The 23,045-nt window shown below is 42.9% G+C and overlaps 1 protein-coding gene across 10 annotated transcripts in view; it reads right to left on the bottom strand.

Moving 5' to 3' along the window:
* PRP4K (pre-mRNA processing factor kinase PRP4K) overlaps positions 1 to 23,045 on the bottom strand; it is a 66,086-nt gene that overhangs the window by 34,796 nt on the left and 8,245 nt on the right. For all 10 annotated transcript variants that reach the window (XR_012320109.1, XR_012320111.1, XR_012320110.1 and 7 more), the window contains exons 2-5: positions 6,832 to 8,001; positions 4,899 to 5,072; positions 4,379 to 4,537; positions 1,563 to 1,644 (exon numbers count right to left, since the gene is read on the bottom strand). Coding sequence is in view for 1 of the 10 variants with exons in the window: in XM_073678710.1 (XP_073534811.1) it covers positions 1,563 to 1,644; positions 4,379 to 4,537; positions 4,899 to 5,072; positions 6,832 to 8,001 (1,585 nt within the window). In the remaining 9 variants the exon portion in view is untranslated. The remainder of the gene's footprint in view (positions 1 to 1,562; positions 1,645 to 4,378; positions 4,538 to 4,898; positions 5,073 to 6,831; positions 8,002 to 23,045) is intronic.

The following is a 23,045-nucleotide window of genomic DNA, read 5'->3' as shown; positions in this document are numbered from 1 at the left end:
TTTAACGGGGGGAAAAACAGGTGGAATGATTTTTTATATATATTTTTAAAAACATTTTCCCTCCCACAGGAGACTTGTATCGTCTGACTGCTTTCTATGTACTGTAATAGCATAATATTGTAGCATATAGTGAAAAGCAGTTTCTCATAAACGTCAGCAACAGGATGATCTTCACAGGAGTAGTCAGGCTGTGTGCCGACTAGGAGTTTAAGCGTTTCCGCAGAGGCAATTCCGGTGCAGAAACGCTTAAAAAAACGCTTGGTAGAAGGCCTGCCATGTTGCCCAATAATAATCCGCATGTGCTGTGCACATGCTTCGGAAATTTCCGCTGCGGATTATCTTTGCGGAAAAATCCGCAGCACTACCAATTATTTTGCGTAAGCGCGGCGCTTTTGCCATTGACTTGCATTGAAACGCTTAATATCCGCATGACTACATGTACACATGCGGATATTAAGAGATTCAATGTGCGGATGGTACCCGGGTCTGGAGAAGAGGAGACTCTCCTCCAGACCCGGGTACAATAGTACCTGTAAAAAAAAAAAAGATTTAAAAATAAACATTAAACTCACCTTCTGATGGCCCCCCGGTCTCCTGTACGATGCGTCTTGGCTCCCCGGCAGCTAGTGATGGTCTAAAAGGACCTTCCATGACTTCATTTAGTCATGTGACAGGTCATGCGACCACTGGCGTCGGCGGTCGCGTGACCTGTCACATGACTAAATGACGTCATGGAAGGTCCTTTTAGACAACCGCGAGCCACCCAACACACCGGACGCACCTGACAAGGAGACCAGGGGCCATCAGAAGGTGAGTATAATGTTTATTGTTTACCATTCTTTTTAACTATAACTTGGTCACACTATATAAATCCATGCCGGTTGTATGGATTTATATAGTGTGACCAAGTTGTTAAGCACTTTTCTAAGTGATGCTAAAATTGCTTGGAAAAGCGCTTGACAACCCGCATGCGAAATCACATGTGAAAAATGCGGGACATCCGCTTGTCCCTGGCAGGAAAAACCCATTTAAAATCTGCATGCATTTTTTTCTGCCAGGGAGATGCAGAAACGCTCAGGAAAAATCTGGAGCATTTCTGCATCGTGGGCACATAGCCTCAAGGTAGGCACGGGGGTCTTCAGCAGACCCCTGCTGCTATAGCAACCCATCAGATTACCAAGATAGCATTGTGGTTGGTCAGATGGGTGCGTGGAAAGGCGCATCCCCTGGTTTGCATGGATTACATGCTGCAGTCAGAACAAGGCCTGGCAGGGGCGAAAGAACAGTTTTCTTAAAGTCACAGCAAAATATTTCTTTGAAGTTGATTATTGCAATAAAATTGTCTTTATACATATAAAGAGAATGCTGTATTTGAACTATGTGCTGCTGTCAGACTGACAGCAAAATTTGACATGTTCATTTAAGCTCAGCTCCACCCACTAAGAGCCAGTGTCTGCTGGCCATGATGCAAGCTCAGTTCCTGACATATTAGTCTGCAATTTGTCAGGAAGGCTAACATTAAGGAAAGCTAAATAGTGTGACAGATTTGTAGTCACACTCACTTCTACAATAGCTAGTCTTTGCTGTCGTCTTTGCTCAATAAGAGCCTCTTCATCTTCTTCTTCAACATCAAAATCTTCAAGGCTGCAAAAGAAAGCACATAAAAAAAAAAAAACATAATTATGAAAAAAATTGTATTAGACATTGTTTTCTAATTCACTCCCAAAAAAAATTTAATGGTTATAAAGAGAACTAGATGGCGGCCCAATTCTAACGCATGGGGTATTCTAGAATATGTATGCGGCCGACCGGGTGCAATCAGCAGAGCGGTGTTTAAATCTGGCGCCAAAAATTGCTGATTGGTCGCGGCCGGAAACCGAGACAAATCAACAAAGCGGTGTTTAAATTTGGCGGCAATATCGGTGATTGGTCGCAGGCGGCGGCCGCGACCCATCATCAAACCGTGTTAGTGAGGACTGGAGAGCGTGTTTAAATTTGGCACAAAAATCGCTGATTGGTCGCGGCCGGCAACCGTGACCAATCAGCAAAGCGGTGTTTAAATTTGGCGCCAATAATGCTGCTTGGTCGCGGCCGGCGGCCTTGACCAATAAGCAGAGCGTTGTTTAAATTTGGCGCCAATCTCGCTGATTGTTTGCGGGCGGCGGCCGTGACCAATCAGCGAACCATGTTAGTGAGAGCTGGAGAGTGTGTTTAAATTTGGCGCCAATCTCGCTGATTGGTCGCGGACGCCAGCCGCGACCAATCAGCACAGCAGTGTTTAAATGTGGCACCAAGATCGGTGATTGGTCGCGGCCGCTATTTAAATGTGGCGCCCAAACCGGTGATTGGTCGCGGGCAGCGGCCGCGACCAATCAGCACAGCGGTGTTTAACTTTTGCGGCAAGATCACTGATTGGTCGCGGCCGGAGACCGCGACCAATCAGCGAATCGTATTGGTGAGGACCGGGGAGCGGAATCGTATTGGTGAGGACTGGGGAGCGCCGCTGCCTGTGCGGCTACTTCCGCTGCGAGAAGCCGGGAGATGAGCGGCTTCTCGCAGCAGAAGTATCCCGACCCACAGCGCCGCTTCCCGGTCCTCCCTTGACACCCTAGCCGCATGGAGGTCAGCGTCGCTGCCTGTGCGGCTACTTGCGCTGCGAAAAGCCGGGAGATGAGCGGCTGCTCGCAGCAGAAGTATTCCGACCCGCAGCGCCGTTCCCCGGTCCTCCCTTGACACCCTAGCCGCATGGAGGTCAGCGGCGCCAGCGGTCGGGGTCCTTCTGCTGCTAGCGGCCGGGAGATGAGCGCCTCGCGCCGGTCATCTCCAGGCTGCATCGCCGCTGAGCTCCGTCCTGCAGATGAGCCGCTAACGGCCGCCATCTTTTTCTGAAATCCCGCGTCGCTGATTGGCCGCTGCCGGACAAATCAGCGACGCGGGATTTCCTGGACAGACAGACGGGATAAGACGATTATATATATAGATTATGCTTTATTATAAGGATGGTGCCCTATAGAATTAGTAATTTTGCCAGTCTCTTCGTATATAACTGTTCTTTAGTGGCAGAACATAAAATCTTTATTACCCTGACACTATCAGCTGTAAAAGTGTAATCCTTTATCCTGGCCTATAGAAGTAAAAACAGGAAATAGTATATACAGGGCCAGCCTGAACAGAAGAATCTAATTTCAATGGGGTAGTGTGCTGACTATGGTGACAGATTTACGGTGCTTCCTCGGCCATCAGTCTTCGTCACAGTAAAATTTGATTCTTCCATCCCAGTTGGTTCTGCATATACGATCTGGTTTTTACTAATCCAGTAGAAAGCTGGCCAGGAAAAAGGATTATACTTTTACTGTGGAGCACAGCAATAGTGATAGAAGAATAAAAGAATAAATATGTAATGCTCATGCCCGGCCACCAAAAAACAGTTATTAGCAATATTACTAATGCTATAGGGCTCCATCCTTGTAATAAAGCATACATATCTTTATAATGACTTAACATTGTTAACCCCCTTAACCCCCGGGCCATATTCCGTTTTTTCCCTCCCCTTCTTCCAAGAGCCATAACATTTTTTATATTTCGGTCAATACAGCAGTATGAAGGCTTGTTTTTTTGCGAGCCCCTCCACCCGCGGCTGTTAAAGGCACATGACGACTTATTGAATCAGTTATCATGTGGGGGAAAGATGCGGGCTCAGAGTCTGAGCCTGAATCAAAGTCAGAGACTCGATATATGACGTAAATGTACGTCATATGTCGTGAAGGGGTTAATAGGAGTAATTGGAAAAAATATTTATAATATCATATTCTTCATAAATAGAACCCTTTACGCAATACATGCATAGTTAAGTGGATGATGGCGAGTCGATTACTTTAACTTGCAATCTTGAAAGCAAATAACTGGCATGTGACATGTGCTGGTGAACACAGCAAATGCTGTTAAATTAATTCTGATTTTGCTACAGTTGAAGTCACTTGTTGATATACTATATTTTGCTCAATGTAGGGCGCCTTTGTAGATGTTGCTTGATTTCCTGAATTGTGCACTGGGCCTTTACATTGTTTGTTCCAAAATTGCAACTTACCATTTATCCCCAGAACTAAATGGCTAACAAGTGAAGGCTCAACCACTGGAAACCCCACCAATAAGAAAACGACATATCCTAAAGTCCCCATTTTAATTAAGTGGAAGTCGAGCATGCCCATTGTTGTTTCATTTAATGTCAATGAGACTAACAGAGTTAACCAAGTAGTGCTCAACTAATACCACAAAGTTTCAATCTTGGAAACACCCCTGCAATGGACCATCAATGGTTAATACTATCAGAGTGAAGAATTTTTGAAATCATTAATGAAATAGTTCACAAATGTCATACTTTTCATCTGAAGATTCCTGTTCCACCTTCATTCCTTCAGAAAGGCTTCCTTTGAATTTATCTTCTTTATCTTTGCTTCTGCTTCTCCTTCGGCGGCTTCGTCCTCCTCGGGAATGTGATCTCCTTCTAAGACGTGATCTACTTCTTCTGCTTCTATCTCTGTGAATAAAAAACAATAGGTGATACGTATTATACACACAAACATCTCTTGGTATGAAATCAGAAAAAGTGGCATTCCCGTTTATATGAGATTTAATGGAATCAGTATGGAACTGTATAGGCACATAGATGCATTTATCTAACTAACATCTGGTGGAACATTTCACACTGTACCGCTTAACCAAATGCCCAGAAGCGGAGTAAGCCTTGTTGCATTTATTTCCTTTGCTCGTAGACTCTAGGTTGTACCTACGTGCATGGTTATACGGATGTATATTTTTATTATAATATACATGTTTATATATGATCACTTAGTTCAATACCAATAGTTGTCTAGAAAAACACATTCAAGCTCTTGTACCTTCTGTGAAGAGATCGGCTCCTTCTTCTGGGTGATCTACTTCGTCTGAGGGGTGAACGAGACCGCCTTCGTCCAGGAGACCTGCTTAAACGTCTTCTAGAAGGGGACCATCTTGAGGGGCTTGCTTCTTTTGCTCTATCATGTCTTGTAAGTCCTTCTTCTCTGCCTCTTGCTCTGAACAAATATATTGATTTATTATACATATGATAAAAACTACCATGTGTATGAAACAATTAAAAATTGGTTGTTTTGCTTTAAATTGGAGTTGGATCTGAATACCTTTGTTGTATTGAATTCCTGTGCAAAACATGCATGCTCAGCTTGCTTTAAAGGGAACCTGTCATGTTCCCAAATGCTATTTATCTTCAGATATGGGGTTAATATGCAGGTTAAAAGGGTTGTCCACTACTATTCAAAATACCCCAATGTGTTTTTATGATGAAAACAAGCTTCTTTCTAATTACCTCCTGGTGTGGTGCTGTTTCTGCCTGTGAGCGGCGCTATCACTGGCCGCTCACAGGCAGCACGTGACCCCCCCCCCCTCCAACCCGCTGACGTCACGTCTATTGAGGCGTGACTCAGCACTGGGGTCCCCGCGGTGGATGCTGAGCTGTGGGCGGGGTTACCCCACCGCGTCACACCCAGCATCCACCGGGCGCTTTCCCCAATGGGGAAAGGGAGAGTGCGCGGTGGATGCAGGGTGTGACGCGGGGGAGGGGGGGGGGGGTTGTGGGAGAACCCAGCCCACCATCCACCGTGGAACACAAAAGACAAAGACCCCCGGCTGCATCCGGAATCATGACGTGACATCAGTGGATAGTCTGCAAGAGCAGGGGGTCACGTGCTGCCTGTGAGCGGCCAGTGATAGCGCCGCTCACAGACAGAAACAGCAACAGGAGGTGATTAGAAAGAAGCTTCTTTTCATCATAAAAACACATTGGGCTATTTTGAATAGTAGTGGGCAACCCCTTTAAACGGTGTTCTAAAGCTCCCCAGCCATCGCTTTGAAAGCATGGCTACCGGGAGGAAATTAACTTTATTGTTCCCAGCAGCTTCTGACTTCAGTCACAGAGGCGTGCCAGCGCGACTGCAGTCACCACTCTGTATATAGGATGTGCTTACAGCCACTGCTCACTTATACACTGACTGACAGCCGCCTCTGCACTCATGTGCTGCATAGCCGGCTGTCAGTCAATGCGGCAGTGTGTGCTTACAGCTGCCACTCACTGTTTACTGAGCAGTGGCAGAAGGCTGTGCCTCTATAACTCAAAGCCAGAGGCTGGTGGGAGGAATAAAATTCATTTAATCTCGTGTTTTCAGAGTTCTGCGGTCAAGCAACTTTAGAACTCTATTAACTTCATATCTGCAGGTTAATAGCATATGGTGACATAACAGGTTCCCTTTAATTGTGGTTGCCATATAAACATTTTTCAATTATCCATAGGATAGGTGATGAATGTACGATCACTAGGGGTCCAACTACTGAGACCCCAAAGAGATCATGAAAATGGGTGTTCTAAAGTTCTCCATGTGAAATGAGCGATAGCGCACATGTGTGATACCATTTAATTCACTTTTATGGGTCTGCGGAAGAGGTACAGCAAATGCATGACTACAAATCCCATAGACAGTATACAGAACAGTGGTGATTTATGCACCTTATTGCTCCAAATCACAGAGGCCAAAAGCAGCACATATATAGTGATCTCAAGGGGTCCAAGCGGTTGCCTCTTCCAAAGTTCATACATTACCAATGCTGTTACTAATATATGAACAAGCTATTATGTTGGTATAAATTTTCTTTACACTGCTGTATTACTACATTTTTTGATTTTGTCACATGCATCAGTGTGAATTTTTTTAGGAACCCAAGAAATGGATTCTACATCATACACAGATACAAGCTGGAGAAAACAGGGTGTTGGTTTGTTACCTAGGAGAAGATAGTCGCCTCCTTTCTGGTTCCCGTCGTTTCCTTTCGATAGATTTACTTTTTGCTCTTCTCATTGGGGACTGTGTTCGAGGAGGGGATTGCTTAGCCTTTTTATCATGAGTAAATGGAGATCTGCTATGCCTTGATGTCCAATCACGCTGTTTAGGAGTAAGACTTCTTGCTTTGGGGCTACGTGCTGGTCTGCGACCTGGTGAACGGTTTTCTTTTCCTGAAGAGGCGTCTTTCGAAGGAGACTTTGCAGGTTTTTTGTCCCTCTCTGTATCCGATCGCCTTGGTTTACGCTCCTTTGACTTGGACCTCCTCTCCTTTGACTTGCTTCTTCTGGGTACAGGGGACTTGGACTTCCTACTTCGATCTCTCATTTTGCTCTCACTCGCTATAGGAGATTTCTTTTGGTCTTTTGACCTTACTCTATCATCTGAGGGAGATGTAGATTTCCTGTTTTTTTCTGGGGATTGTCTGCGCAAGGGTGGAGATTTCTTCACTTGATCTTGGGATCTGTTTCTTTTAGTAGGACTTTTAGATTTCCTTTTCTCCTTAGACTTACTCCTTGGTACCTTTTCTTTTGGGATTTCAGAGTTTACTTTCATTTTTTTCTTTTCTGACTTATGTTTAGTCTTTTCTTTGGACTTACTCCGGCTCCTTCTCTTTGAAACAGATTTTGAGTCAATCTCCTGCTTTCCCTTCAAATTTGATTTCATTGATGCCCTTTTTCCATTTCGAATCTTGTCATTAATCTCTCCCTCCTCTTCAGAACCAGAATTGTAACCCTGCAGTATTAAACCCATGCCAGATTGCACTTTACCTTCCATTAATTCATTGTCAAGCTCTGCTTTAATCATAGCTCTTTGCTTCTCCAAGTCTTCCAATAAAGCAAAATCATCTAGTTTAGCCCTCTTTGATGGTGAATTATCATCTTTGTCAGGATCTAGCATCTCTTTCCGCTTGTGTTTCTTGTGCTTGTGTTTATGCTTGTGTTTTTTGTCCTTGTCGTCTTCAGAAGAATGCTTGTGCTTTTTGTGTTTGCTCCGATGCTTGTGTTTCTTTTTCTTATGTTTACTGTGCTTGCTCTGAGGCTGCTGCTCCTCTTCTGAGACCTCACCATTTTCTTCAATGCCACTTCTATCAGATGTGTCGCCATCAACCATTCTGCCAACAAAACAAAGCAATAAGAAACATTTTCCACAAATGAAAAAGGACTTCTATTACAGATTATTTAACTGGGTCTTACTGGTTTAATGTAAATAAAGCTAAAATTGGTTTTCCATGTTTAAGCATTTATGACATCCCACAGGATAAATGTCTAATAGATGCACCTCTTGGGGCTCCTGTCCCCATTTTCCATTTCCCAAATACCAAGAGCGCTTTAGGTTCAAAAAGGCAGCGACAGTCTTCGTGTGCTACCCTTTGAGATCTACAGAAAAAAAGCAGGGCTGTGGAGTCGGTAAGCCAAACCTCCGACTCCAACTCAGACTCAGACTCCTCAATTTCCATGACTCCGACTGACTCCCTTATATGTGGCTCATGCTTAAGTGATAAATTTACTGTAGTAAAATGGTAACATCAGGCTTTTAATCATTATTATGATACAATAATCAAGCTATTTAGATAGAACATAAAATATATTTATTGGAATACAACTTTAGAACAAAAAAACTTTTGCATATTTACAATTTATTATACACTATGTAGTAAATGGAAAAAAAGTTTTTAACAAAAACGTACTGAATAACATTTGTGCAGTCTATGAATTTGTTTGCCTCCATCAGACCCTCCTTCATAGATGACCTCAAATCTGACCTAATTATTTTAAGGCTACAGAACAACCTCTCTACACTAACTTTTGGTAGCAAAGCAGTAACCACATGGGCAACATCTCTAACAATTTCGGTATAAAGGAATTGCCTCGTGCACAGTCAGTTTTGATGAACGATTGAACTCTTCTACTTCTTTGAGAGCAAGTGAAAAAAATTTTAATTCCACAATTGCCCCTTTTCCAGCACGTCTCTTCAAGATGGAATCAATTTTAGGGGTTCTGGCGGCAATAACCAATTTCCTCACTTTGCTAATCAGAGTTGTAGCATTTCCCTCTTGCAGACTATCTTATTGCCAGCTGCAGCGTGTGCACAACACAACACGTGATGACTAGGAAAGAGGTGTAAAGAGGCTTCAACATGATCATCTAATTGTAAAGAATCATTTTGCTGTTCTTCTGTAGTTCTTCATGGTTTACTCAGCACAGTCCCATTAACTTGAATGGAAAAAAAGCAGCTGTGAAATGCCACAAGATAATAGCGTCCATAAAATGTATGGAACTTAATTATAGGAAAACCAGAGAAAAATGCAGTAATTTACATGCAGAATACTGCCTATATATGTCCATGTATTCTGGAAATTGTCTGTCTGAGATCACATGCGTCACCAATGTGATCTTCTCAAGTGTATCTATGATATATCTAAACGGCTACTTTTCCCATTAAAGTTTATTTTATTAAGCATGTCCACACGAACACTGGAGAACCTTTTCTATGTACAATGGAGACATTATCTGTTGGCACAACACAGATAACAGTACAAGCCTGAGGGCCTTCCACTAGTCACATGTAAACCATTACAGAAGACCCTCATGTTACAATATTAAAGATGACCTGTCCCCAGTTTTGGCTCACGGCTCCCGAATAATCAGCTTTTTATTTTAAAATCAACTTACGGTTCCAGAGATATGGGCCCTATTGTTTATTGCTGATCTTCATAGTCTTTACATAGAGTGTTGCTCATAGGATTCTCTGAGGCATCTTTAGGCTGCTGTGCATCAATATCCTCTAAGCACCGCCCCTCGGTTAAGACCATTAAAACTAGTACTACCTCCGGGACCGTATGATGGAATTTAAAGAAAATAAATCAGAATACCCAAGTATTTTAATAAGAGCGTACATTCTTTTTATACATTATAGGCCAATTAGATCTTTTAGTGTCGTTTTCATTTTGCCCTGCCCCTTACTTGCTAAAGGAGTGACGCTGTGGGCAGGCAGAGGATGTAGTGCATGCCATCTCCCATCAGTCCCATTTGAAGTTCTTCAGCTTCCCCCCACATCTCCCTGCTGCCGTTTACTAACACTGTTGGTATCTCCTTCCTGCTAGAGTTTTGTCCCACAAACGCACAACACGTTCTCTAACAAAATTATTGCCTGTAAGTATGCTGTTTCACGTTGCTTGCAGACAGCAGAAGAGAGCAGTACAAAACAGAGATTCAGCCCCGCATGTGTGACCAAGGTGTGGACCTTAAAATAAGTACAACTAATGAACAGGTAAAAGGAAAAAGACCAGCTCACGCTTTCAAGGAATAATCAGGAAGGAAGCCCGCGATCGACACCACTGCTCAGCACCCAGTGTATGCAGAAGAAGAAAGAAGGATGCAACTTCCGATCCAGGTATGTGTAAAACGGATTCCTTTATTGGCAAAAAGCTAAAATATGTGACAAAAAGGAAAACAAAGGCACACCAGCAATCTAAAGTGTGAGGGAAGACTTGGGGGGGTCTTATCACCAGACAAGTTTAGAGCGCTACCAGAGCTCTTAAGACCCTTACCAGCGCTCGAAAGGAGTCAGGTGATGAGACCTTCACTCTTTAGATTGTTGATGTGGATTTGTTTTCCTTTTTGCTACATATTTTACATTTTTGCCAATAAAGAAATCCATTTTACCCATACTTGGATCGGAAGCTGGATCCTTCTTTCTTCTCCTGCATACCTAATGAACACCAGGTAGCAGTATTAAACACTTAGGCCCCAATTCATCAAGACCAGCAATGAGGAGTCAGACACTCCCGATTCATTAAGAGAAGCACACCTCTTAATGAACCAAAAACATCTGACAAGTGGCGTGCGTGCCCATGCACCATGCCAGAAATCTTATTCCAATCCCTGACTTAGACAGCTGTGGCATCATGCCCCGCCCATTTTGGCTGAGCTGGGAGAAATTAGTGTGAAACTGTCAAAAGTAGCTACATTTTTCTTTACTCCAAGTTGCGCAAAAATGTTGCGACTTTTCAGAGCAATTTACCACAGTATTCTGGCAAAATTGCTTTGACGCATCAGGGCAAATGCTAGATTGTGAAAGGAAGAAAAAAAAAAGCCTTTGGAAAAGATGGTACTGCATAACTAGTGTGTTTACCGGCATTTATCTGCCACCACAAAATCATTCCGAAAATATAAAGCATCTAGCGAATTCAGATAAAGCAAGTCTCTTCATATGAAGGTCAGAAGTAGCTACTGGAGGCTGTAAGTCACCATTCAGAGGACTGGAGAGCCTTTGGGAGTCCTGTACAAAATGTACCATAAAAAACAAAAAGTCACTCAGCTGTTAAAGCGCACCTGTTAGCAGGAATGTGCTCAGTAAACTACCTACACTGTCAGGTGGGTGACATTGCACTGTTTATCATGATACCTTGGTTGATGAAATCCGTCCTGTGGTTCTTGTGTAATCTTAACTTTCAGTTTGGAGATGATTTGCTCGTGCTCCAGGGCGGTCTGTGGGGGAGCTCTATCTGGTGCTCTGCTTACATGCTCTTATGACAGCTCACTGTGCCTTCATTGACCTGCCTACTATTTTACATAATGCATCTAGTAGTGCGGGGCTAGGTAAAATAGGAGGCAGGTCAGTGAAGGCACAGTGAGCTGTCATAAGAGCATACAGATGAATATGTAAGCAGAGCACCAGATAGAGCACCCTCCCAAGATGCCCCGAAGCACAAGCATATCATTATCTCTAAACTGAAAGTAAAGATTACACAAGAACCACAAGACGGATTTCTTCAGCGAAGGTATCATATTAATTAGTGTAACGACGCCCACCTGAGGGTGTATGTAGTTTACTGAGCACAATCCTGCTGACAGGTGCGCTTTAAATAGAGGAGCAATTATCCTGGCACAAGTAAGGAGGGGCACAAAACATGTAGTACCACACTTTACTGTACACAGGTGGTAAAAGTCAAGCAATGCATTCACTTCAGTGAAAGAAAAAAATCAAATCTAGTAATATTGTGCAGTGTAGAAAGATACATGGAAGTGAATATCTACTGGTTTTCCTTCTGCTGACTGAAGCTCTAGCATCTTCCCAGATCAGGGGCTAACTGCAGGTGAAAACACTTTTTAATAGAGCTGTGCCTGTCAGTAGCACATATCTGAGGTGAGCATACACCCCATCGCTCTGATTCCCTGTTTAGGCTATGTGCCCACGATGCAGAAATGAAGCAGAAAATTTCTGCTTCATTTCCGCATGTCCTCTCCCGGAAAAACGCATGCGGAATTCCGCACGCGTTTATCGCGCGTTTTCGACATGCAGAATTGCCTTGCGTTTTTTCATGCATTGAATAAGGCAATTCCGCATGCGGAAACGCAAAATTAATGAACATGCTGCGGATTTTTGAACGCACCATAAACGCTGCGGAAAAATCCGCAGTATGGGCATAGAACTTGCGGATTCTCATTGGGGATCATGGGGTGCGGATTGACAAGCGTTTTACAAGCGTTTATGCTGCGGAAAATCCGCATCAAAAACGCTTGTAATCCGCAACGTGGGCACGCAGCCTTATCGATCCCAGTGATACCTTACGTATTGGCCCTCTTCTTCCTCAGCTCCTTCCAATGTTCTGCCCATGCTGATTGGTTAGAGTTTGAAGCTAATCACATCTACGGCAGATGGCGGTGTCTGTGGCATTCTGTGCTGACTGTTTCAAGTTGCAGTAGACAAGGAAAGGACATTGTATGTTGAAAATGTTGTAACCAGATTCCATTATACATCACAAAATTACATTGTTTAAATTAGTTTTTTTGTGTTGAATGTGATTTTTTTCATATCACAACTGGTAAAAAGAAAAAATTCTTGTAGTTTTCATATTAGCTAAGAACACTATTCTAAACTCATATTTGCTGTTTCAGGGAGTTTTCAAAAGTCTCATTGTCATAACCAGCAGGATTACAATAACAGGTGGATAAAAAGACTATCCATCAATTACAACAGGTGAAGTCACTACTGTCCGTGCTCCCAATCCTCTGCAAAATGTCCTTTGTACATGCTCATTAAAAACTCCAACACAAAAGACCAAGTCAGTATGTTTATTGTGCCCAATGTACATTTTCATCTCCCGAAACAATAGGAAGTGACTGCAACCTTGTGAATCCTCACATTGCGCTGTAAGAACTCTCTGGTGTCGGCGGTCATGTGACCGCAAGTATGTGATTAAGTACTTGCATTAAGCGAGGCTGAGCCAATCTAGTCCGCACATGACAGTATGTATGCAAATTGCATACTTGCGGTCACGCACTTGCCACCAGAGAATCCTCACAGCGCACAGTGCATGAGCTGTGAGAATTCACAAGTCTGCAGTCAGAGTGACTGCAGACTTAGGCTATGTGCACACGATGCAGAAATGCTCAGGATCTTTTCCTGAGCGTTTCTGCATCTCCCTGGCAGAAAAAAACACATGCGGATTGTACATGCGGTTACCCACTGACATTTCCACATGCAGATTGACAAGCGCTTTCCAAGCGATTAGCATCACTTGGAAAGTGCTTGTGACAACTAGGTCACACTATATAAATCCATGCAAATAGCATGGATTTATATAGTGTGACCCGAGGGAGTGGTAAAAATAAATATATACTTACCCTCCAATGGCCCCCGGTGTCCCGCTCACTCCGTTCTCCTTTGCCGGCAACAGTGAATTTAAAGACCTGCCGACGTCAGCGTCACGTGACCCGTCACATGACTGACGTCAGCGCAGGTCCTTCAATTCACTGCAAAGTGCCGGGAACCAAGCAGGAGCAGTGCGCGGGCCGACAGAAGGTAAGTATACATATTTTTTATTTTATTCTTGTTTTACAGCTTTTTTATGGTACCTGGGTGTGGAGGAGAGTCTCATCTTCTCCACACTCGGGTACCATCCGCACATTAGAACGCGCCAATAACGCAAGTACAAATGCAGTCTTGCGGTACTGGCGCGTTCTAATGCAAGTCAATGGCGGCGAAAACGCCGCGTTTCCGCAAAATTAATGGACATGCTGCGGATTTTTGAGTGCAGCATAAACGCTGCGGAAAAATCCGCAGCATGGGCACAGCACATGCGGATTATCATTGGGGAACATTGCTGCAAAAACGCTGCGGAAACGCATTAAAAATGCATCGTGTGCACACAGCCTAAGGCTATGTGCCCAAGATGCAGAAATGAAGCAGAAAATTTCTGCAGTATTTCTGCATCTCCCTGGCAGAAAAAACGCATGCAGATTGTGCATGCGTTTTTCCTGCCAAATACATGCGGATTTGAAGCGTTATTCACATGCGTTTCTGCATGCGGATTGACAAGCGCTTTCCAGGCGATTTTAGCATCACTTGGAAAGTGCTTGACAACTTGGTCACACTATATAAATCCATGCAAACTGCATGGATTTATATAGTGTGACCGTAAGAGTATTTAAAAATAAAAAAATAAACCTATACTTACCCTCTGATGGCCCGGCGTGTGTAGCTGCGCTCGCTCCTGTCTGCCAGCTGATCGCGGGACACTGCACTGAAGGGCCTGCGGTCACATGACTGTGACGTCACCGCAGGTCCTACAGTCCTGCCCGCAAGCACAGGGAAGGAGACCGGGGGCCTTCGGAAGGTGAATATAAACTTTATTTTTTATTTTATTCTTTTTTTTACAGGTACAATGGTACCCAGGTCTGGATGAGAGTCTCCTCTCCTCCAGAACTGGGTACCATCCGCACATTGAAACGCATCCGTGAGTACAATCCGTGAGTACAAATGTACTGACACGGATTATGTGCGTCTTAATGCAAGTCAATGGCGGCGCTTCTGCATAATTAATGAACATGCTGCTTGAAAAACGCTACGTGGGCACTTAGCCTAAGGCTGAGTGCCCACGTAGTGTTTTTCAAGCATATAGGCTGCGGAATTTCCGCAGCGTAAACGCATGTGAAACGCTAGGTAATCCGCTCCCCATGGTCCCCAAGGGGATGCCGCAAGTTCTATGCACATGCTGCGGATTTTTCCGCAGCGTTTATGCTGGGCTCAAAAATCCGCAGCATGTCCATTGATTTTGCGTTTCCGAAAGCGGAATTGCCTTTGTGCAATGCATTAAAAAACGCAAGGCAATTGCGCACGTGGAAAACACGCGATAAACGCATGAAAAAAGCGCAATAAACGCGTGCGGAATTCCGCATGCGTTTTTCCGGGAGAGGACTTGCAGAAATGAAGCAGAAATTTTTTGCTTCATTTCTGCAACATGGGCACATAGCCTTATAGCCTAAAGCCAGACAACCCCTTTAAAGGGATCGGTTAACAGGTTTTTGTTGTGGAATCCAATAGCAGCATAATCTAGGGGGGCAGAGAGCCTGATTCCAGTAATGCATCTCATACTTGACTGCTTGGTGCAGCTTTGATAGAATCCTTGTTTTGTCTAATGTAGAGGTAGCAGAGATACAATTTTGGGGCTGTGTATAACCCCACCCCCTGTCAGCAAGCTTCCAATCAGTAGTGGGGGTGGGGTTACACAGATTAGCCTGACTGCTGTGCACTTGAGATGTAGTCCTGTAGTGAAAATCTGCTGATAAAACAACACTGATTGGATTTAAACTAGAACACACAGCCTAATGAGTGACAGTTATCAGGCTCTCAGCTCTCACATTATGCTGCGCTCAGTAAAAACCTGCTGACAGATTCCCTTTAAGGGGAGACTTTGGAAAAGGAATAACTTACTATTTTGAGCCTAACCATTTAATGAAAATATGTTACATTTGGGATTGGTACAAAAATCATAGAAACCCCAAAACTGGCTAAATAGTAGAGATTTCATAGAACTTTATAAAGAACAACTTTTTCACAGGTGGTCTTTCTGGATGACAACATGTGATAAAGAAACAAATCTTCTACAGACCTCTACTTTGTATGATCTACTGATGGGGGCCAAATGTGCTATTTGGAATTTAAGAATTTCTAAGCATTCAAGTAAAGGGGAAATAAAAGAGTATTACTTGCCATTGGTCCAAAACAATGTACATAGCTGTGGTGAACTGCTCAATAAATGTTTAACCACTTCGCGCCAGAGCCTGTTTTTGCCTTCGTGACCGGGCCAATTTTTTCAATTCTGACCACTGCCAGTTTATGAAGTAATTACCCTGGAACGCTTCAACGTATTCCCCTGATTCTGAGATTGTTTTTTTGTGACATATTGTACTTCATGATAGTGGTAAAATTTCTTCGATATCACTTGCGTTTATTTGTGAAAAAATCGGAAATTTGGCGAAAATTTTGAAAATTTTGCAATTTTCAAACTTTGAATTTTCATGCCCTTAAATCAGAGAGATATGTCACACAAAAGAGTTAATAAATAACATTTCCCACATATCTACTTTACATCAGCACAATTTTGGAACCCCAATTTTTTTTTGTTAGGGAGCTATAAGGGTTAAAAGTTGACCAGCGATTTCTCATTTTTCCAACAAAATTTACAAAAACATTTTTTTAGGGACCACATCATATTTGAAGTCACTTTGAGGGGTCTTTATGACAGAAAATACCCAAAAGTGACACCATTCTAAAAACTGCACCCCTCAAGGTGCTCAAAACCACATTCAAGAACTTTATTAACCCTTCAGGTGCTTCACAGGAATTTTTGGAATGTGGAAGAAAAAAATTAACATTTAACTTTTTTCACAAAAATGTTACTTTAGACCCAATTTTTTTATTTTCACAGGGGTAACATGAAAAAATGGACCCCAAATTTTTTTGTGCAATTTCTCTTGAGCGTGCTGATACCCCATATGTGAGGGAAAACCACTGTTTGGGCGCACGGCAGGGTTCGGAAGGGAAGGAGCGCCATTAGACTTTTTGAATGTAAAATTTGTCTGAATAATTAGCGGACGCCATGTTGCGTTTGGAGAGCTCCTGATGTGCCTTAACAGTGGAAACCCCCCACAAGTGACACCATTTTGGAAACTAGACCCCTTAGGGAACTTATCTAGATGTGTGGTGAGCACCTTGAACCCCAAGGTGCTTCACAGAAGTTTATAATATTGAGCTGTAAAAATAAAATTTTCACATTTTTCCCACAAAACCGTTTTTCATCCCTTAATTTTGCATTATCATAAGGGTAATAGGATAAATTGCACCATGAAATTTGTTATGCAATTTCTCCTGAACACGCTGATACCCCATATGTGGAGGCAAATTACTGTTTGGGCACATGGCAGGGTTTGAAAGGGAAGGAGCGCCATTTGACTTTTTGAATGTAAAATTTGTCTGAATAATTAGCGGACGCCATGTTGCATTTGGGGAGCCCCTAATGTGCCTAAACAGTGGAAACCCCCCACAAGTGCCACCATTTTGGAAACTAGACCCCTTAGGGAACTTATCTAGATGTGTGGTGAGCACCTTGCACCCCCAGCTGCTTCACAGAAGTTTATAATATTGAGCCGTAAAAATAAAATTTTCACATTTTTCCCATAAAAAATGTTTTTCATTCCCTAATTTTGTATTATCATAAGGGTAACAGGATAAATTGCACCATGAAATTTGTTGTGCAATTTCTCCTGAACACGCCAATACCCCATATGTGGAGGCAAATTACTGTTTGGGCACATGGCAGGGTTTGAAAGGGAAGGAGCGCCATTTGACTTTTTGAATGTAAAATTTGTTTGAATAATTAGCGGACGCCATGTCACATTTGGGGAGCCCCTAATGTGCCTAAACAGTGGAAACCCCCCACAAGTGCCACCATTTTGGAAACTAGACCCCTTAGGGAACTTATCTAGATGTGTGGTGAGCACCTTGCACCCCCAGCTGCTTCACAGAAGTTTATAATATTGAGCCGTAAAAATAAAATTTTCACATTTTTCCCATAAAAAATGTTTTTCATTCCCTAATTTTGTATTATCATAAGGGTAACAGGATAAATTGCACCATGAAATTTGTTGTGCAATTTCTCCTGAACACGCCAATACCCCATATGTGGAGGCAAATTACTGTTTGGGCACATGGCAGGGTTTGAAAGGGAAGGAGCGCCATTTGACTTTTTGAATGTAAAATTTGTTTGAATAATTAGCGGACGCCGTGTCACATTTGGGGAGCCCCTAATGTGCCTAAACAGCGGAAACCCCCCACAAGTGCCACCATTTTGGAAACTAGACCCCTTAGGGAACTTATCTAGATGTGTGGTGAGCACCTTGCACCCCCAGCTGCTTCACAGAAGTTTATAATATTGAGCCGTAAAAATAAAATTTTCACATTTTTCCCATAAAAAATGTTTTTCATTCCCTAATTTTGCATTATCATAAGGGTAACAGGATAAATTGCACCATGAAATTTGTTGTACAATTTCTCCTGAGTACGCCGATACCCCATATGTGGGGGAAAACCACTGCTTTGGTGTACGGCAGGGTTCGGAAGAGAAAGAAGCGCTATGTTGGCTGGGATAGGCAGCAGACACCATGTCACATTTGAAGAGTCGCTGACATGCCGAAACAGCAGAAACCCCCACAAGTGACCCCATTTTGTAAACTACACCTCTCAAGGAATTCATCTAGGGAAGTAGTGAGCATTTTTTAATTTTTTAATTTATACCATTGGGCAGTGAAAAAAGCAGAATTATATTTTTACCACAAAAAAATGTTTTACCCTCAGATTTTACATTTTCACACAGGGCAATGGGTAAAAATGGTGCCGAAATGTGTCACACAATTTCTTCTAAAAGTGTCAATACCCCATATGTGGCTGTATCGTACCGCTTAGCCATACGGTGAGATTTGAGGGGGAAGGAGCGCTATTTGACAATTGGAGAACAAATTATTGTAGAATAGGCATTTGGATTTGGGAGCACAAAATTTTCTGAATTTCTTTTGGGGGGCAAGGACCATTTTGCTTTTCCAGAGCCTTTCTGCTACCAGTAACTTGGAAGTCCCTTATATTTTTAACAGATGATGGACCTGAGTGGGGACTAGCTTTTTTTGAGGACTGAGTTGAAGCTTTTATTGGGAACATTTTACATAACATTTATCCGGCACTCTAGGCTGAGCACTTACATCGGGGTTTCCATCTAATTTTCCAAGTGATGTAATTCAGATGAAACCCCTGCAGGATCCATTCACTGTAATGAGGCAGCAGAGTTACTCTGGACTCCGTCTGGCCTCTGTTTAGTGGTGTCTTTTTTTTCAGAAGTGCACAAAACTGTGGCCAACCGCACTTTTATGCACGCCTAAAACAAATGACACAGTGGGATCCCAGGCTAGACGGCATCCACAGTGGCCTATATCTGCCTCATTACAGGGAATCTTCCATCATGGGTTCTGGCTGAATCACGTATTTCAGAGATTTACACGGAAACTCTGGTGTAAGTGCTCAGCGCAGAGCACAGGATAAATGTGAGCAGAGCCTTACTGGTATCTTTGGGAGACATAATAAACAAATCAGTAGCAGGTGAATAATATTTGTTTTATTTATTTTTTATGCCGTTCCTAGTGTGATATAACTGATTAGATTACTTTATTCTACGGGTCGGTGCGATTACAGAGATACCAGATTTATATCGGGTTTTTATGACTGACAGCTGTCACACACTAAAATACGCTTTTTTTGCAAAATCTAGTTTTTGCATCACCATATTTTGAGAGCTATAATTTTTCCATATTTCGGCCGATAGAGTCATGTGACGGCTTGTTTTTTGCGGGACGAGTTGAAATTTTTATTGGAACCATTTTTGGGCACGTGACATTTTTTGATCACCTTCTATTCCGTTTTTTGGGAGGTAAAGTTAACAAAAACAAACACTTCAGGAATTGTTTTTTGAGTTTTTTTTTATGCCGTTCTGCGTGTGGTAAAAGTGATCAGGCAGCGTTATTCTTCGGGTCAGTACGTTTACAGCGATACTACACTTACTGTATTTTTTTTATGTTTTGGCGCTTTTACACAATAAAACAATTTTATAGAAAAAAAAATATTTTTTTTGCATTGCTTTATTCTGAGCGCTATAACTTTTTTATTTTTTGGCTGATGGAGCTGTATGGCGGCTTTTTTTGCGGAACAAGATGACGTTTTCAGTGGTACCATTTTTATTTCTATTCTGCTTTTTGATCACATTTTTTTCCACTTTTTGTTTGGCGATATGATGAAAAAGCATATTTTTTTGCTCCGTTTTTTATTTATTTTTATTACGGTGTGCACAGAAGGAGTTAATTAGTGTGACAGTTTTATAGCTCGGGTTGTTTCGGACGCGGCGATACCAAATATGTGTACTTTTTTTGGTTTTGTAATAATTTACGGATTTATTGGTTTAATATTTTATTTATTTTTATTTATTTTGTGATTTTTTTTTTTTAATAGTTTAAAAACTTTTTTTTTACATTTTTACTTAGTCCCTGTATGGGACATTAATTTTTATTTTTCTGATCACTGATCTCATGTAATGTAATACACATATATTACATTATATGAGATCTTCACTGACTGTTTCAGTCAGAGTCTCCTGTCTGACTTCAGCTACATACAAGCTGAAGCCAGACAGGAAGGACACCATATATGGCAGAGCTGGAGGCGGTCATGTGACCTCCAGCTGCCATAGCAACCCCAGGTCCTCAAACGAAACGGAGGTCTTCGGAGGTAAGTAAGACGACCCCCTCTCTTCCTGCTGTCTCCTATATGCCGCGATCACTATAGATCACAGCATATAGAAGACAGCAAAGGGTTAACATCACTGGGACCTGATCTAATCAGGTCCCGATGATGTACCCTGTCAGAGCTAACGCTCTGCACCGGAATCGCAGTGCTTGCAGGACCCTTGGGGTCCTGAGCACTGCGAGACCACCCACCGTTTTTAAACGTCGGCACTGCACAGAGCCCGGCAAGCGCCGACGTTTATCTACAGTGGGCGGTCGGGAACCGGTTAAAGGGGTTGTCCGGTACTTTAAAAAAATGGGAGTGTGTTTTGACGATAAATACACGCTTCTTTCTAATTACCTTGCTCTGCTGATAGCGCCGCTCACAGGCAGTATCGGTGGCCTCTCAAAGGCAGCACGTGACCCATCGCTGACTCAGCGCTGGGGCTGCTGGGTTGTGGACGGTGTTATTCCCCTGCGTCACACCCAGCATCCACCGCGCGCTTTCCCAGTGAATGGGGAGAGGGAGAACAAGCGGTGGATGCCGAGTGTGACGCAGGGAAATAACCCCGCCCACAACCCAGCAGCCACCCGTGGAATGTGGAAGAGGGACCCCCGCTGCAGCCGCAAAGTATCGGACAACCCCTTTAAGGCTAAGTGCCCACGATGCAGAAATGCTCTGGATTTTTCCTGAGCGTTTCTGCATCTCCCTGGCATAAAAAACGCATGCGGATTGTACATGCGTTTTCCTGCCAGGGACATGCGGAAGTGAAGCGTTCTTCACATACATTTCCGCATGCGGGTTGACAAGCGCTTTCCAAGCGATTTTAGCATCACTTGGAAAAGGGCTTGACAACTTGGTCACACTATATAAATCCATGCAACCGGCATGGATTTTATATAGTGTGACCTAAAAGAATGGTAAAAAATAAATATTATACTTACCTTCTGATGGCCCCCGGTGTCCTTATCCGATGCGTCTTGGCTTGCTGGCAGCTCCCGGTGGACTAAAAGGACCTGCAATGACGTAATTTAGTCATGTGACAGGTCAGCGGTCTCATGACCCGTCACATGACTAAATGAAGTCACCGCAGGTCCTTTTAGACCATCACGAGCTGCTGGCAAGCCAAGACGCATCAGATAAGGACACCGGGTGCCATCAGAAGGTAAGTATAATATTTATTTTATTCTTTTTTTTCACAGGTTCTATGGTACCCGGGTCCGGAGGAGAGTCTCCTGTCCTCCACACCCAGGTACCATCCGCACATTGAAACACATGGTATTCACATCTGCAGATGCAGTGATGCGGATGTCATGCGTTCCAATGCAAGTCAATGGTGGCCAAAACGCCGCGATTCCGCAAAATAATTGGTAGTGCTGCAGATTTTTCCGCAATAATCCACAGCGGAAATTTCCGCAGCATGTGCACAGCACATGTGGATTATCATTGGGGAACATGGCAGACCTTCTACCAAAAGTTTTTTAAGCGCTTCTACAGCGGAATTGCCGCTATCAAACCAAATAACAATTGATCAGTATTGGTGTTGAACCCACACAGATCTCATATTGATGACCTATCCTAAAGACCATTTACACTGCAAGATAAATATCAACGAGCATAGTTAAAACCACTCACTTCACAATTATATAAATGGGTTGCCAAGCACAAGATGAACAAGCAAAACGCTCGTTCTCCAGCTGAAATAATCTTTAGCTGAGAGTAAAAGATGAATCGTTCTCGGCAGCGCATTGTCCAGTGTAAACAGGACTCTCATTGCTGAGAATCACAGCAACCTATGCACACTGAGCAATCGCTTATAGATCACTCAGTGTGCAACGCTTGCTTCGGTCTGCCTGTGTAAACAGGCAGTGAAACAACCACTGATTGGTAAAAATGTACTAATCAGTCATCGTGTCGTGCCGCAAGTCGATCCATGTAAACTGATATGGCTGCACTTAACTGGACAGAATACTGCTCTGGCTGCTGCGTCACTTACTTTGCAGCCAGCGACGTAAGACCCTAAGGATTTGGCTCCCACTCTGTAGACAGTAACCTAAGAGGTATAGCACAGGCCCAGGCCGGAATATTCTGGAGGCTAATATCAATTCCGTAATACAACAATTTAGAAAAAAACAATTATATTGTCAAGTCTAGCAATGTAATTTATTTTTGCATGTGAATTGAGGTAATTTTTAGGATCTGAATTGAAGACCAATGTGTTAAAGATACAGCACAAAGTTTGAGCACCTGATCTATCATTTTTAACTAACATTAAGAGAAGATCATACTGAGTAGCACACTGATGGCAAGATGCAGCCAATAACCACAAGACAGTTCAGCACAGCTTTCTGATTGTTGGGTATGTTCACACATGGGTTTTTTCAGAGATTTTTTATGCAAATTTTCTGCTGCGTATTGCAGTACCAGCAAAGTCTATAAGATTCCAGAAATCTCATGCACACACCTAAGTTTTTGTTTGAACAGTATTTTGTGCTTTGCATGTTTTTTGCAGAATAGGGCATTTGACTTCTTTCAGCGTTTTTTTCA

This window comes from Phyllobates terribilis, unplaced genomic scaffold (genome assembly GCF_046119375.1).
Source record: "Phyllobates terribilis strain yellow unplaced genomic scaffold, ASM4611937v1 Scaffold_4__5_contigs__length_816908805, whole genome shotgun sequence".
In the NCBI taxonomy this organism is placed as follows: Eukaryota; Metazoa; Chordata; class Amphibia; order Anura; family Dendrobatidae; genus Phyllobates; species Phyllobates terribilis.
This window is presented reverse-complemented; position numbering and strand designations above follow the sequence as displayed.